Consider the following 18,312-nt stretch of genomic DNA (forward strand, 5'->3'; position numbering starts at 1 on the left):
GTATCACCCCACCCCCGTGCTCCACCACCTGCCCCTATACCTCCTGTATCACCCCACCCCCGTGCTCCACCTCCTGCCCTGGTACCTCCTGTATCACCCCACCCCCGTGCTCCGCCTCCTGCCCTGGTACCTCCTGTATCACCCCACCCCCGTGCTCCGCCTCCTGCTCCGGTACCTCCTGTATCACCCCACCCCGTGCTCCGCCTCCTGTATCAACCCCCCCCCCCGTGCTCCGCCTCCTGCTCTGGTACCTTCTGTATCACCCCCCCACCGTGCTCCGCCTCCTTTATCACCCCACCCCCGTGTGATATAAATAGTATAATAAATTAATTCTGCCGGCCGGTACAATTATGTTAATACCAAATTTATATGTTTTTTTTTTGTGTATTGCTGTGGGAGCCCCCGGAGCTTCTTCTTCTCTTGTCAGCGGTGCGATGTGAGGGCTACTTTTTTCGAAGAGTTGTACTTTATAGCGGCACCATTTATTGATCCTCGCAACATTTTGGTAACTTTGTATTCTGTTTTTTGTAAGGCGAGAGGCATAATGAGCTATTTTCGCCATGTTTTCTGTATTTTTCTCATGACGTGCTCTGCGAGGGTTAACTCACGTACTTACCTTTTTCCTCTGGGTGATTACGAACACAGCGATACTACTAGGATTTGTTTTTTACATAGTAAGGGGGTTCGAGGTTTTTAATTTAGATGAGATTTGTTTTTCCTTTTTCTTTTCGCCCCATTAGGGGATCGCGCCATGTTTTATCGTCCTCCTAATGCTGTCGCCTCCATCAGTATACCAGTGTGACAATGGCTGAGGCACCGTAGCTGCCATAGCAACCCATCGGGACCCTGCAAACATAGCGCACTGACCGTGGCATGTGGAGGGTTAAACTGCAGGGGGGTCTCCGCTTCCTGCTGTTAGTCAAGAGCTGAGCACCCGCTCCCCTGGCGTCAGAGACAACACATCAGAATAAAGACCCTAACGGCCGCCGTCATTAAGGGGTTAATGAGGGACCCCGCAGTGCTAACTCTCTTTAGAAGTAAGGGAACTTTCGGATTTGCATCAGTGGAGTAACGTGAAGCTTCTGGGCTCCGGAGCAGAATTCATAACGGAGCCCTAAAGAATTGTGTGTCATTTCTAGGACAGTGTCATATGGGGCGACCACAACCTCTACAGACACTTACCTCTTACTGCCGACCTGCAGGTGATCTGCAGTAAGACCTACATTGTGTCGGTTTCCTCACCTGCGTTGTAGTCCAGTCCTGCAGCTGCTCCACGTTGCGGCAGTCATACTGCATGTTCAGCGCAAGAAAGTCCACCGTTTCCTGAAACACACGGCATCGCTTGATTGGTTTACGTGACTCCATTACTCTCTATGTGCAAGGGCTTGTGTACTGAAGAGGGAGCCCCTGCGGCTGCTATGGGGGCTTCATGGGGTGGGCATATGGTTTTATGCTCACCATCCCCGCTGTTACCTTGGTGACCGCACGGCGGGCTGCGCAGCGCACACACAACACGAGGACTACATCGCGCACCTATATAGGGAGAGCGCCAACAACAGGGGGCAGCAGAAAGCCAAATCTTACCTCCTCAGACTCAGCGGCTTGCAGCTCGTAAGCCAATAGTCGCTCTTCTACGGGGGTTTCCTGTGTCTAGGATACTGAAGTCCTATATCAGATGAGTCGCCAACCCCTGACAACCAGCCACAGGGCTCAGGCCGCTACCAGGCACAGCGCCAACATGTCAGAGCAGCTCATTTGCCTTCACTTGAATAGGCCATATGACCAATGAATGTGACTTCAGGGCCCTTAGAGGGGGCTACCTGAGCATGGTGGCCCCCAGGCAACGGACCTCTACTGATCTGACCACAGTCCTGGAAAACGCCTTTAAATGGATTGTCCCAGAATATCAATTTCCCCTCGTCCCCAGGATATAGTGTGCTCATCAGTGGGGTCTCTCCACAGAGACCCCCATCAGTCTGGAGAACGGGACTCCCGTGTCCCCACAGGGGTCGCTTCTTCGCTCCCCTGCTGATGTCACTGTGAATGCAGCTCTGGAGGTGCAGTCAGCGCTCCATTCATTTCAACAGGAGTGATGCGAATACCCGGTATGCAGCCCAGGTGTCCGGCCCTCCCAAAGGGCATGGAGCGCTAGTGCACTTGTGCGACCGGTACTTCATTTAGTCTCCCCCTTACTGTGGAGGACATGGGACCCCCTTTCTTGAGTGCAGCAGGAACCTAAGCCATGAGACCCCCACCGATCAGCAAATAACCCCCATCCTGTGAAGATGCTGTGGATGGGGGATAACTTGCATGTTGTGCTTGCACTTTGTATGTTGGCCCCGGCGGACGGCGTTGAATCATCATAATCTGTTGAGGAGTTGTGCTTGGAGCACAGAGCAGTGCCGGGTGGGAGACAGCGAGGCAAGTATTTGATTAGTGGTTCCAACAGGCTAGGAGGACTGGTTACGCGTTTCACAGCCAAGGATCGGTGGCTTTGTCGGGTCATACCTGGTCCTTGGCGGTGAAGCACGTCGCCAGTTCTCTTCGCCTGTTGGAACCTAATACTTGCCTCGCTGTTTCCCGCTCTGGCGCCGCTCTGTGCTCCAAGCACAACCTGTCTAATGATATCCGGCTGTAGGAGAGGCATGGGCAGCCACCAGCTACACTGGACGTTCCCAGGTGAGTGGCTCTAAATACTGTTCACATGCTGCTTTATTGGTGCCACACGAGGCGCTGCTATTCATGTTCCAGCTTCCAGAACATGTCAGCGTGCATGCAGAGGTCAAAGTGACAGGGGTGCATTGTGGCACGAGGAGGACCAGAGAGTCCATAGAATAAGAGTTTGTGTATATGCGGTGAGATCGCCTAGGGTGCCTAAGCAGCCTGCACATAGACTGCTGGTTCCTCCCCCGAGGAGCATTGACTGAGGGAGGAGCAAGCAGCAGAGCCAGAGGTAAGCTGATGGTTAATGACTAGAGACTGCTGGTGTGAGCTGGACCCACAGAACATGGTGTGGCCCAGCTGGGCCTGAGTGTTGTCACCATGAAACAAGTGAACTTGTGGAGTTTAGTAGAAGTCTTGGTAGATCGCCCAAGTGATTCAGGAGGATCCCTCTCATTACTTTCCCCTTCACCCCCTCTGGTGTTAAGCAGGCGGTTTACATGGAAGCCAAATGACAAAGGAGGACTGCACTTACCAGGACTCGAGGGAGGATTGACGGAGATGAGCTCAGGGCTGCTGGACCGAGAGCAATAGATAAGTGTCCACCTGAGGATACCAATACGTCACATATCATTGTCAGCATCCTAACTCAGGAGTGAGGCATCAGAGGAGAGACGCCCACAGAGAGGTTCCCCCTCATGTCAAGTGGCCCAATTTATATATTTCACAAAGTCAGGATTGGGGGAAAATCAAAAGTCAGTAGTTGATCGGCAGGAATAGCAACCAATCAGCTGATTTCTGGACCTGGGCAGCGCTAGAAGCCGATAGAGCTATCACTATTGTAGCGGCTCTACAGTCTATAGTCTGCCTGCAGTACCAAACTGGGCCACTGCCATATGAACAGCGATATCCGCTTCCACACAGACAACAGCCCCAGGAGTCAGCTGATCGGTGCAGATCCCAACCGATTATTGATGAGATAGAACATCAATAAGAAAAGGCTCAAAAACACACAGACAACGCATCTCGCTTTAGACTCTGTATTCCCCGTGTGCTGCACTCTGATCCGCAACGCCTTATCTGTTCCCCATATTCATTGCACAATCAAGACTTATTTGTGTGCAAAGGTCACCGTGTGATTTATTACCGCATGATACATGCAAGTCGCAAGGAGCAACAGGAAAGAACAATGAGAGCAGAAGGTTCAGACAGACAGGAAATAGTAATTACAGTAAGACTAACTACGACCCGAGAGGAAACGGCACCCGTACAACATACAATAAATGACACTCATCTAAATGGTCTGCGTCCATACTCTGGTCAATAGGGGGCGGTATTATAGTAGTTATATTCTTGTACATAGGGGGCAGTATTATAGTAGTTATATTATTGTACATGGGAGCAGTATTATAGGACTTATATTCTTCTACATAGGGGGCAGTATTATAGTAGTTATATTCTTGTACATAGGGGGCAGTATTATAGTAGTTATATTCTTGTACATAGGGGGCAGTATTATAGTAGTTATATTCTTGTACAGAGGAGGCAGTATTATAGTAGTTATATTCTTGTACATAGGGGGCAGTATTATAGTAGTTATATTCTTGTACATAGGAGCAGTATTATAGTAGTTATATTCTTGTACATACGGAACAGTATTATAGTAGTTATATTCTTGTACATACGGAACAGTATTATAGTAGTTATATTTTTGTACATAGGGAGCAGTATTATAGTAGTTATATTCTTGTACATAGGAGGGCAGTATTATAGTAGTTATATTCTTGTACATAGGGGGCAGTATTATAGTAGTTATATTCTTGTACATAGGGAGCAGTATTATAGTAGTTATATCTTGTACATAGGAGGGCAGTATTATAGTAGTTATATTCTTGTACATAGGAGCAGTATTATAGTAGTTATATTCTTGTACATAGGGAGCAGTATTATAGTAGTTATATTCTTGTACATAGGGAGCAGTATTATAGTAGTTATATTCTTGTACATAGGGGGCAGTATTATAGTAGTTATATTCTTGTACATAGGGAGCAGTATTATAGTAGTTATATTCTTGTACATAGGGGGCAGTATTATAGTAGTTATATTCTTGTACATAGGGGGCAGTATTATAGTAGTATTATTCTTGTACATAGGAGGCAGTATTATAGTAGTTATATTCTTGTACATAGGAGGCATTATAGTAGTTATATTCTTGTACATAGGAGGCAGTATTATAGTAGTTATATTCTTGTACATAGGGGGTAGTATTATAGTAGTTATATTCTTGTACATGGGGGGCAGTATTATAGTAGTTATATTCTTGTACATGGGGGGCAGTATTATAGTAGTTATATTCTTGTACAGAGGGGGCAGTATTATAGTAGTTATATTCTTGTACAGAGGGGGCAGTATTATAGCAGTTATATTCTTGTACATAGGAGGCAGTATTATAGTAGTTATATTCTTGTACATAGGGGGCAGTATTATAGTAGTTATATTCTTGTACATAGGAGCAGTATTATAGTAGTTATATTCTTGTACATAGGGGGCAGTATTATAGTAGTTATATTCTTGTACATAGGAGCAGTATTATAGTAGTTATATTCTTGTACATAGGGGGCAGTATTATAGTAGTTATATTCTTGTACATAGGGGGCAGTATTATAGTAGTTATATTCTTGTACATAGGAGCAGTATTATAGTAGTTATATTCTTGTACATAGGAGCAGTATTATAGTAGTTATATTCTTGTACATGGGGGTCAGTATTATAGTAGTTATATTCTTGTACATAGGAGCAGTATTATAGTAGTTATATTCTTGTACATAGGGGGCAGTATTATAGTAGTTATATTCTTGTACATAGGAGCAGTATTATAGTAGTTATATTCTTGTACATAGGGGGCAGTATTATAGTAGTTATATTCTTGTACATAGGGGGCAGTATTATAGTAGTTATATTCTTGTACATAGGAGGCAGTATTATAGTAGTTATATTCTTGTACAGAGGAGGCTGTATTATAGTAGTTATATTCTTGTACAGAGGAGGCAGTATTATAGTAGTTATATTCTTGTACATAGGAGGCAGTATTATAGTAGTTATATTCTTGTACATAGGGGGTAGTATTATAGTAGTTATATTCTTGTACATAGGGGGCAGTATTATAGTAGTTATATTCTTGTACATGGGGGGCAGTATTATAGTAGTTATATTCTTGTACAGAGGGGGCAGTATTATAGCAGTTATATTCTTGTACAGAGGGGGCAGTATTATAGCAGTTATATTCTTGTACATAGGAGGCAGTATTATAGTAGTTATATTCTTGTACATAGGGGACAGTATTATAGTAGTTATATTCATGTACATAGGAGGGCAGTATTATAGTAGTTATATTCTTGTACATAGGAGCAGTATTATAGTAGTTATATTCTTGTACATAGGGGGTAGTATTATAGTAGTTATATTCTTGTACATAGGAGGCAGTATTATAGTAGTTATATTCTTGTACATAGGGGGCAGTATTATAGTAGTTATATTCTTGTACATAGGGGGCAGTATTATAGTAGTTATATTCTTGTACATAGGGGGTAGTATTATAGTAGTTATATTCTTGTACATAGGGGGCAGTATTATAGTAGTTATATTCTTGTACATAGGGGGCAGTATTATAGTAGTTATATTCTTGTACATAGGGGGTAGTATTATAGTAGTTATATTCTTGTACATAGGAGGCAGTATTATAGTAGCTATATTCTTGTACATAGGAGGGCAGTATTATAGTAGTTATATTCTTGTACATAGGAGCAGTATTATAGTAGTTATATTCTTGTACATAGGGGGCAGTATTGCAGTAGTTATATTCTTGTACATAGGAGGCAGTATTATAGTAGTTATATTCTTGTACATAGGGAGCAGTATTATAGTAGTTATATTCTTGTACATAGGGGGCAGTATTATAGCAGTTATATTCTTGTACATAGGGGGCAGTATTATAGTAGTTATATTCTTGTACAGAGGAGGCAGTAGTATAGTAGTTATATTCTTGTACATAGGAGGCAGTATTATAGTAGTTATATTCTTGTACATAGGGGGCAGTATTATAGTAGTTATATTCTTGTACATAGGGGGCAGTATTATAGTAGTTATATTCTTGTACATGGGGGGCAGTATTATAGTAGTTATATTCTTGTACAGAGGGGGCAGTATTATAGTAGTTATATTCTTGTACAGAGGGGGCAGTATTATAGCAGTTATATTCTTGTACATAGGAGGCAGTATTATAGTAGTTATATTCTTGTACATAGGGGGCAGTATTATAGTAGTTATATTCTTGTACATAGGGGGCAGCATTATAGTAGTTATATTCTTGTACATAAGGAGCAGTATTATAGTAGTTATATTCTTGTACATAGGAGGCAGTATTATAGTAGTTATATTCTTGTACATAGGAGCAGTATTATAGTAGTTATATTCTTGTACATAGGAGGCAGTATTATAGTAGTTATATTCTTGTACATAGGAGCAGTATTATAGTAGTTATATTCTTGTACATAGGGGGCAGCATTATAGTAGTTATATTATTGTACATAGGGAGCAGTATTATAGTAGTTATATTCTTGTACATAGAGGTCGGTATTATAGTAGTTATATTCTTGTACATAGGAGGCACTATTATAGTAGTTATATTCTTGTACATAGGGGGCAGTATTATAGTAGTTATATTCTTGTACATAGGGGGCAGTATTATATTAGTTATAGTCTTGTACATAGGGCGCAGTATTATAGTAGTTATATTCTTGTACATAGGGCGCAGTATTATAGTAGTTATATTCTTGTACGTAGGAGCAGTATTATAGTAGTTATATTCTTGTACATAGGAGCAGTATTATAGTAGTTATATTCTTGTACATAGGGGGCAGTATTATAGTAGTTATATTCTTGTACATAGGGGGTAGTATTATAGTAGTTATATTCTTATACATAGGGGGCAGTATTATAGTAGTTATATTCTTGTACAGAGGAGGCAGTATTATAGTAGCTATATTCTTGTACATAGGAGGGCAGTATTATAGTAGTTATATTCTTGTACATAGGAGCAGTATTATAGTAGTTATATTCTTGTACATAGGGGGCAGTATTGCAGTAGTTATATTCTTGTACATAGGAGGCAGTATTATAGTAATTATATTCTTGTACATAGGGAGCAGTATTATAGTAGTTATATTCTTGTACATAGGGGGCAGTATTATAGCAGTTATATTCTTGTACATAGGGGGCAGTATTATAGTAGTTATATTCTTGTACAGAGGAGGCAGTAGTATAGTAGTTATATTCTTGTACAGAGGGGGCAGTATTATAGCAGTTATATTCTTGTACATAGGAGGCAGTATTATAGTAGTTATATTCTTGTACATAGGGGGCAGCATTATAGTAGTTATATTATTGTACATAGGGAGCAGTATTATAGTAGTTATATTCTTGTACATAGAGGTCGGTATTATAGTAGTTATATTCTTGTACATAGGAGGCACTATTATAGTAGTTATATTCTTGTACATGGGGGGCAGTATTATAGTAGTTTTATTCTTGTACAGAGGGGGCAGTATTATAGTAGTTATATTCTTGTACAGAGGGGGCAGTATTATAGCAGTTATATTCTTGTACATAGGAGGCAGTATTATAGTAGTTATATTCTTGTACATAGGGGGCAGCATTATAGTAGTTATATTATTGTACAAAGGGAGCAGTATTATAGTAGTTATATTCTTGTACATAGAGGTCGGTATTATAGTAGTTATATTCTTGTACATAGGAGGCACTATTATAGTAGTTATATTCTTGTACATAGGGGGCAGTATTATAGTAGTTATATTCTTGTACATAGGGGGCAGTATTATATTAGTTATAGTCTTGTACATAGGGCGCAGTATTATAGTAGTTATATTCTTGTACATAGGGCGCAGTATTATAGTAGTTATATTCTTGTACGTAGGGGGCAGTATTATAGTAGTTATATTCTTATATGTAGGAGCTGTATAATAGAAGTTATATTCTTTTACATAGGGGGCAGTATTATAGTAGTTATATTCTTGTACATAGGGGGCAGTATTATAGTAGTTATATTCTTGTACATAGGGAGCAGTATTATAGTAGTTATATTCTTGTACATAGAGGTCGGTATTATAGTAGTTATATTCTTGTACATAGGAGGCACTATTATAGTAGTTATATTCTTGTACATAGGGGGCAGTATTATAGTAGTTATATTCTTGTACATAGGGGGCAGTATTATATTAGTTATAGTCTTGTACATAGGGCGCAGTATTATAGTAGTTATATTCTTGTACATAGGGCGCAGTATTATAGTAGTTATATTCTTGTACGTAGGGGGCAGTATTATAGTAGTTATATTCTTATATGTAGGAGCTGTATAATAGAAATTATATTCTTTTACATAGGGGGCAGTATTATAGTAGTTATATTTTTGTACATAGGAGCAGTATTATAGTTGTTATATTCTTGTATATAGGGCAGTATTATAGTAGTTATTTTCTTGTACATAGGAGGCAGTATTATCGTAGTTATATTCTTGTACATAGGAGGCAGTATTATAGTTGTTATATTCTTGTACATAGGGGGCAGTATTATAGGAGTTATATACTTGTACATAGGGGGGCACTATTATAGTAGTTATATTCTTGTACATAGGAAGCAGTATTATAGTAGTTATATTCTTGTACATAGGGGGCAGTATTATAGAAGTTATATACTTGTACATAGGGGGGCAGTATTATGGTAGTTATATTCTTGTACATAGGAGGCAGTATTATAGTAGTTATATTCTTGTATATAGGGGGCAGTATTATAGTAGTTATATTCTTGTACATAGGGGGCAGTATTATAGTAGTTATATTCTTGTACATAGGGGGCAGTATTATAGTAGTTTTATTCTTGTACATAGGGGGCAGTATTATATTAGTTTTTTTCTTGTACATAGGGGGCAGTACTATAGTAGTTATATTCTTGTACATAGGAGCAGTATTATAGTAGTTATATTTTTGTACATAAGAGGCAGTATTATAGTAGTTATATTCTTGTACATAGGGGGCAGTATTATAGTAGTTATATTCTTGTACATAGGGGGCAGTATCATAGTAGTTATATTCTTGTACATAGGGAGCAGTATTATAGTAGTTATATTCTTGTACATAGGGGGCAGTATTATAGTAGTTATATTCTTGTACATAGGAGTAGTATTATAGTAGTTATATTCTTGTACATAGGGGGCAGTATTATAGTAGTTATATTCTTGTACATAGGAGTAGTATTATAGTAGTTATATTCTTGTACATAGGGAGCAGTATTATAGTAGTTATATTCTTGTACATAGGGGGCAGTACTATAGTAGTTATATTCTTGTACATAGGAGCAGTATTATAGTAGTTATATTCTTGTACATAGGGGGCAGTATTATAGTAGTTATATTCTTGTACATAGGGGGCAGTATTATAGTAGTTATATTTTTGTACTTAGGAGGCAGTATTATAGTAGTTATATTCTTGTACATAGGAGCAGTATTATAGTAGTTATATTCTTGTACATAGGAGCAGTATTATAGTAGTTATAATCTTGTACATAGGGGGCAGTATTATAGTACTTATATTCTTGTACATAGGGAGCAGTATTATGGTAGTTATATTCTTGTACATAGGGGGCAGTATTATAGTAGTTATATTCTTGTACATAGGAGCAGTATTATAGTAGTTATATTCTTGTACATAGGAGCAGTATTATAGTAGTTATATTCTTGTACATAGGAGCAGTATTATAGTAGTTATATTCTTGTACATAGGAGGCAGTATTATAGTAGTTATATTCTTGTACATAGGAGCAGTATTATAGTAGTTATATTCTTGTACATAGGAGCAGTATTATAGTAGTTATAATCTTGTACATAGGGGGCAGTATTATAGTAGTTATATTCTTGTACATAGGAGGCAGTATTATAGTAGTTATATTCTTGTACATAGGGAGCAGTATTATAGTAGTTATATTCTTGTACATAGGGAGCAGTATTATAGTAGTTATATTCTTGTACATAGGGGGCAGTATTATAGTAGTTATATTCTTGTACATAGGAGCAGTATTATAGTAGTTATATTCTTGTACATAGGAGGCAGTATTATAGTAGTTATATTCTTGTACATAGGGAGCAGTATTATAGTACTTATATTATTGTACATAGGGGGCAGTATTATAGTAGTTATATTCTTGTACATAGGGGGCAGTATTATAGTAGTTATATTCTTGTACATAGGGGGCAGTATTATAGTAGTTATATTTTTGTACATAGGAGGCAGTATTATAGTAGTTATATTCTTGTACATAGGGGGCAGTATTATAGTAGTTATATTCTTGTACATAGGGAGCAGTATTATAGTAGTTATATTCTTGTACATACGGGGCAGTATTATAGTAGTTATATTCTTGTACATAGAAGCAGTATTATAGTAGTTATATTCTTGTACATAGGAGGCAGTATTATAGTAGTTATATTCTTTGTGAGACAGTGACTGACAAAGTGTTTAGGGTGGATACGTGCCACCGAGTGGCCTGGGCTCGGTGGAGGTAGCCAGCATTTCTGTGTCAGTAACGCTATGTTACTGACACATTGTAGTTTTGTAAGTGGCTCCAAGCCGCATAGTTCGGGCCGGCATTTGCTGGAGTGGTCAAAGCGAAGGGTGGGATGGCCACTCCCATGTACCAGGTGAGGCTGGTACCAGGCCTTATAAAGCCTGGGCCTGCCGGTCAGAGAGAGAGAGCGTCTGGCTGAGAGCCAGAGAGAGGGCTCTGCGGAGCAAGGAGCCCGGCTAGCCCAGCGTGTGGGCTGTGAGAGAGCCAAAAGGCGAGGTTGACAGGGTGACGCCCCTAACCTCAACACTCAGGAGGGTGTGGTGAGACCTTCACAGGTCTGAGGACTGGACTGGCTATGTGCAGCAAGCAATAAGTATTCTGACAGTGAGTAGTCAGGAACAAGCAGATGTATAGTGAGCGCTCAGACGAGCAGGTGTTTATTTCTGTTTTGGTTTTGTTTCTGCTGCAATAAACCCAGGCAAAGCCTGGACTAAAGAACGTTGGTGCCCGGTGTCACTGTTTCTGGCCGCGGATGCCCATGCTGCTACTGCCCCTAAACGCTAATCCCTCACATCTTGTACATAGGGGGCAGTATTATACATTTCTCTTCATAATTTCTTGTATTGGAAGCTTTTAAATGATTATATACCGTCTTTAATGCTATAAGAATAATCCCCTAGTATATATATGTGTGATTAGTTCCAACCATTTTAATGTATTTTCTAGATTACCCGTTGTACCACCTTAGTTTGTGGTATTTTCCAGTTTTTGCATTTCATTCGTTATCTATCTTGGTTTTCGGCTGATAACTTACCTCCCACTGGGTATTTCTGGTGGTAAGACTTGTATACTCTCTCATGGGCATCCAGCAGAAGCTGCAGGGATTGTGAATCTGTTAGATCTGCAGGAACGTCAAATGTAATCCAGGTATGAACCAAATCCCCAAATAAATGGAATGCAAGTTCTGAATACTCCACATAGGCATCAGCGGGGCTCCTGCCAGTCTTCGTGGCATCTGCAGAGAATCTACTGAGGTCGCTGCCATGCAGGATGACAATTGGTCTGATGTTGGCTGCATTCAGGTCCTGGAGAAGCGTCCTGTAACACTGCAGGGCTCCTTCTTCACTGTCTCGGGTCTTCTCCTTGAGGGATGCAGCCTCCATGGCTAGCTGGACCTTGTAGTGCGTGACACCATACTGCTGTAGAGTCGAAATTTGTTTTTTAAAATCATTTAAAACCTTGTTACAATGAAATCGTCCGCCTGACCCCACGTCATTAAGGGGACGAGCCTTGCTGCTGCACAGAGGTCCAGCAATGGCCATGTCTTCAAGGACTTCACTGCTGAGTCCATGGTACATGGATGAGAGGAGCAGCAAGAGGAGCCCTTCTACGGCTGGGGCCATTCTGGCCACTTTGTATCCCCAGTTGTACCCGACAAGGGCTTTATACACAGAGAAAGGCCATAAAATGGTCATTAGAGGTCTTATCTTTGGTGCTGATAATGACATTGCAGAGGAAGCATTTAGTAAGAGGTAATGAGGTGCTGCAGGAGCTCAGGCTGCCGCTCAGGGCCGCTGTCACTGCTGACGGTTACATGCATTAGGTGTCTGACATGAGCTCTCTGGTCTACCCTACCGGCCGACTTCATCTTGTCATTCAGGTTATTTTTCCTGTACATCCCGTGTCACACTTGCGGCCGCTATATCATCTTGTGCCACCTGCAGGTCCGGATGCAGAAGGACCGGCTCTCCCCTTTCCCAGGAGGATGCAGCCAGCGGTTGGCAGAGGGGTGCAGTGCCAGCACAGGAGGCAGGTGCCATCTTGGATTCTGAGCTGCAGCATGCGCCTTCATACAACTATGTTCAGCAACTCACAGGCGGCGGGACCCCTCTGACAACCCTAACTGGCCCCACAGCCACCCTCCACAGTAGGAATTGTAGTGCTAAAGAGCGGATGTTTTCCCGCTGCTCAGTGATACAAGTTTTGCGCTCTTTTGCCCACTGGAGTCTTTCTGTTTCTCTTACACACAATGGCGCTGGAACTGGTCGCCCGCTGTTATACCATCCGTGCGGAGGAACGGCGAGTTGTGCGTTCAGACACGTTAGTTGGAGCTCCAGCGTTGTATTCAGCTGACTGTGCAGCCTGTTGGTCAGAACGATTCCTGACATCCTCCTCCGACCCCTTTCAGGGATGAGTTGTTTCCGTCCGCAGGATCCCCTTTTGCTGCATGTTTTCCTCGATCGCACCATTCTCAGTATACTCACCACACTGAACACTAGAACTCCCCCCCGTGGTTGGCGGTGAGACCCCGGCTAGTCAGGCACCGATGACCGGCCTCGTTGGAAGTCGCTCCGATCGCTGGATCTTCCATCCAATGTGGATTCACACTGAGACTGATCCGCGGAAAACTTGTCACGTGATTTTATGCCGCACTCCGGGGTCACGGGGAAGAGCCGATGAGAGTTCAGGGGGTCTGATAAAGGAGGCTGGGTTCTGATAAGGGGGCCGGTCAGTGTGAAGCAGCCGTTGTATAGGCGGTCATTCACTTTAGGCAGCTGCGGGAGCGTGTGGAGGAGAGGGCACGCGGAGAGGGCATGCTGGGGCGCGTGGAGAGGGCATGCGGGGGGGGGGGGGGCATGGAGAGGGCACATGGAAAGGGCATTTGGGGGGGCGCGTGGAGAGGGCACGCGGAGAGGGCACACGGAGAGGGCACGTGGGGGCGTGTGGAGGAGAGGGCACGCGTAAGAGAAGGCAGTCGTAGGAGAGGGGGAAAAGGTGTGCAGGGGAGAGGGCACGCATCAGAGAAGGTACACGGAGGGGAGGGCACATGTAAGAGGCTTTACACAGGAGTAAACCGCTATGGGAATTGCGCAGCTTTTACAGTACCGCCCGGTGCAGGAGTCCCCGACATCTACATCCGCAGCGTCTCTTTATGCTGCACAATTCAACTTGTGAGGCTCAAATATTCTGCAACTAACCCGCAGCCTCATGCGCCGCCCGGATCGGCTGCAGGTCAGCGGATGCCATTGGCGCAGCCATTTCACCCTGTCAGCCGGCGGTCGGAGGCTTTTACAGGCTGCACGGATGTCGGTGCACGATTACCAGCTACATCCTCTGTATCAGACTGGGGGTCTTTGCAGAACGTTCCCATGACACTATGGAGCCGGCGGCCCGCCGCAGCAGGCATGTCCTTGGATTGGGCTGTGATAACAGATCACTGATTGTGGTCTCCCATATCTTATCGTTTTGCTCGTTGACCCCAGTTATATTGTCCATATTTATTAACCAGATGATCTGTCATTGAGCAGCTCAACCGTGCGTAATGCGATGCCATAAACCAAGTGTCACATTCGCTATGGGGGGGGGGGGGGCTGATCGCAGCCAATACAGCGTGGTGTAGTTTGTGCCGCAGGTCCGTCATGCATGGCGCTCCGCCTGTTCTCTTCAATGTATAGGGAGTCTGCTCCGCTAGTCTTGTTTGCGGCAGTCCCGACTCCAGCAGCACAGATGGGGGACGTTTCATAGACCCCCACTAGACAGATTAGCGTTCAGACTCCTCTACGCCCCCTGGAGACCACTAGCAGTAAAGGGGGATGAGTTGTGATGCTCTTGGACTACCAGCAGCAGATGGGATATAAGCCAAACACAAGAGTCGTCATAAGAGTTGTGGCCGAAAACCGGAGGCTCGACTTAGACGGCGTCCAACAGTGCGGGTGGCTGCAGATAAATCTACAGCATATCCTACACGCCGTGTGGGCAGCGTGGGACCCCAGGGGCAGCTGGTGGGTGGGACCACAGGGGCGGCCGGTGGGTGGGACTGCGGGGGCGGCCGGTGGGTGGGACCGCAGGGGCGGCCGGTGGGTGGGACCGCAGGGGCAGTTGGTGGGTGGGACCGCGGGGGCAGCCGGAGGGTGGGACCGCGGGGGCGGCCAGAGGGTGGGACCGCGGGGGCGGCCGGTGGGTGAGACCGCGGGGGCGGCCGAGACCCATGGGGCGGCCGGTGGGTGGGACCGCGGGGGCAGTTGGTGGGTGGGACCGCGGGGGCAGCCGGAGGGTGGGACCGCGTGGGCGGCGAGAGGGTGGGACCGCAGGGGCGGCCGGAGGGTGGGACCGCAGGGGCGGCCGGAGGGTGGGACCCCAGGGGCAGCTGGTCGGTGGGACTGCAGGGGCGGCCGGAGGGTGGGACAGCCGAGGCTAGAATGGGGCTCTGGGCATCTCTACAGACAGCACATAGCAAAAAAAATTTGTTAGCTTTTTTTGCCCCTTCCACACACTCCTTTGGCGAAGGCCGCGGGATTATCAGCACAGCAGCGCTTGCCGTGGCATCCGGTCTGGAACAAGCCGAACAAATTGGTGCCAGGAAACCAGAGTGCATTTGTCCAACTACCTTGGGTTGGAGTCTCCTTCCCCTTGTTGCAGCCCTGATGTTGGAGAAGCAGGGAACTTGATTGTTGCCTCAGTGTTAACCCTTTCCAGTCCAGTGTTGGGCCTTGTCTAATATTGAGATTTCCCTGCGTAGCTCCCTAGTGGGCGAGGTCTGGCACGCTTCTGCCGCTGCGTGGCGGAGGCCTCGGACCTCTCCGTTCTCTTCTGCATGTGATGTACGTGTGCAGAAGAGCGCATGACTACACAGTGTCTGCAGGGGCAGGAGGCCTCTATATCGTTAGAGATTAAATGTAATATCCATATTGTAATATAAAGAGCTGGATAAAGTGTTCCCCCGACTGTCCAGTATCAGCTGCCGTTCAGAATACTAGGAAAGTTGAGTCGAAATGCTCCCTCCCGAATTTCCCCTTACTAGATATGAGATAGGTAGATATTATGTAGGCTTTAGGCTGTCATTCTGCGTGTGTCGCAGCATCCTTTTTTGTTAGCCCTTTCAGTAGGATGCAGTTACCTCAGTTCCACGTGGCTTTACAACACAGCTGTGTCGGCAGTAAGTGGAAGGGTGAAATGCTTATCAGCATCTAGGAAAGCTGGGTTGTGAAGGGGGCTGTGAAGCAGCTGGAGCAGCGGGCTTCAGAAAGACGGTCCCCTCCCAGGGGGTCCGTGGTGTACAACAGCCCTTGCTAACCCAGAGCAGGAAATATTTACAATACTAGGTCAGGACAGGAACGGCCTTCACCCCCCCCCCCCCCCCCCCCATTTTTGAGCGGGCCACAGACAGACCCCATAACTTTTTGGAGCCAAAATTTTAACATGTGTAAGTATTTTAGAAAAATAAGGAGGGTAAGCCCGTCTGCCGCCATGATGACTCCAGAAAGGGTATCATCAGTAAGAATGATCCCTACCTTCCCTGTCGTCATCATGACAGCATACACATTGAGAAGTACCATATTAACCGGCTTAGGGTGGGACTACGGCTTGGACTTCGGAAGAAAGGTTCTACAAATCACCACTGGCCTCCAAATCTAAGCGCTAATGCTTAACAAATGTATGTAGGTTGGACCATGTAACCGCTCTGCAGATGTGGTCTGAGGAGACCTGCGCCCTCTCAGCCCAAGGACAAGACATGGCTCTGGTAGAATGGGCTTTGAGTCCTTCTGTGGGAGTAATGTCTTGGGCTTTGTAGGCCTCTTATTGCCCTTTTGAGCCTTCGGGCGGTCGAATCCTTAGACGCAGCCTTTCCCTGGAATGGAACAACCTATCAGTCTTTCTAAACTTTTTAGTGGTTTTTCAGTACGGTAGAATAGCTCTCCTAACACCTCAGTGATGACACTTTCTCGTTTTGAGGGTTCCGACAGAAGGAGGGAGGGGTATCACCTGTTCCCTAAGAAGACTAATTACTTTGGGTTGAAAGTAGCGGTCTAGACCCTGATAATGCAGAGCAATACTTATCAGGAACATTAACAGAATTCCTTAAGTTGAATGATACCCGGACATCTCCACACCAATCCTTCGGGAAGCACATAAAGCTTTTGTCAGAGGAGAACTAATAGCTTTAGGATCAAGGATAAAGAAACAGAGGGAGAGGGAGGTCGATTCCCTGCCAGCACAGATCTCTAGCATAGAACTAATTCAGAAACGCTCGTTAAAGAAAGATACACTTCAGGAACTGAAGAGTCTTAGAACAGGGGTCCCCAACTCCAGTCCTCGGGACCACCAACAGGACATGTTGTCAGGATATCCTACAGTAAGACCACCTGTGGCAATGTCTGAGGACTGACAATAACTACATCACCTGTACAACACTGAGGAAGTCCTGAAAACCTGACCTGTTGGTGGTTCCTGAGGACTGGAGGTGGGGAACACTATCTTAGAGACAAACCTAAACATATCCTTAACATAAAATCAGCAAAGACTCCTTCCCTCAAAATATAAAATATATATGCAGGGTGACAAAAGCTCAAAATCCTGTCACATCTAATTAGGAAACACAAAGAAAAAGCGTTTACACGCAAAACAACAACAGGCAACACCTTGGAATCCATGGCCTTCCGAACGTGTCAATATAACGCAGACCTTCATAGAGACCCTTACATTGCCCAACCGATCTGAAGCGGACAAACCCAACTTGTTAAATGCATTAAGCACCTCTTAAGTGAAAACCACTCCCATCCAATCCCAATGGGAAAAGCCCCAATTATATATGATAAAGTCCTCCTCCCAGTCCTCACCAACCGATGTCATTCACTCCCGTCAGACACAAACCTTCCCAAAGAAGCTCCTGAGGCATTTATCACTCTGGTTCCGAAAGAAGGGAAAGACTCACACGGTGGCAATTACAGACCCCTCTACTAAATGTAGGTGTTAAACTTCCAGCCCAAGGCATATCACCGTTACTCCCTAAATTAATTCCCCCAGACCAGGTGGGAATTGTGACAGGTAGAGAGGGAACGCTCAATACGTCTCATTACTGCTATTCATCATACTAAACATAACAGAACACCGCTGGTCCTACTGGGAACAGATGCTGAAAAGGCTTCCACAAGGTGAGCTGAGATCTTATGGAAAATGGCTTCACTAACCAATCTATAACAGCCATACTCTCTGTATTCAAACCCCTCGCCAAAAGTC

The 18,312-nt window shown here is 44.3% G+C and overlaps 1 protein-coding gene across 1 annotated transcript in view; it reads right to left on the reverse strand.

Moving 5' to 3' along the window:
• The window catches only part of LCT (lactase), a 110,136-nt gene extending 97,519 nt beyond the window's left edge, over window positions 1-12,617 (reverse strand). The window contains exons 1-3 of the mRNA XM_066577325.1: window positions 12,110-12,617; window positions 3,197-3,267; window positions 1,243-1,323 (exon numbers count right to left, since the gene is read on the reverse strand). Coding sequence (XP_066433422.1) covers window positions 1,243-1,323; window positions 3,197-3,267; window positions 12,110-12,617 — 660 coding nt within the window. The remainder of the gene's footprint in view (window positions 1-1,242; window positions 1,324-3,196; window positions 3,268-12,109) is intronic.
• Window positions 12,618-18,312: the final 5,695 nt, after the last annotated feature.

The sequence above is a fragment of the Eleutherodactylus coqui genome, chromosome 8, assembly GCF_035609145.1.
Source record: "Eleutherodactylus coqui strain aEleCoq1 chromosome 8, aEleCoq1.hap1, whole genome shotgun sequence".
NCBI classification, from domain to species: domain Eukaryota; kingdom Metazoa; phylum Chordata; class Amphibia; order Anura; family Eleutherodactylidae; genus Eleutherodactylus; species Eleutherodactylus coqui.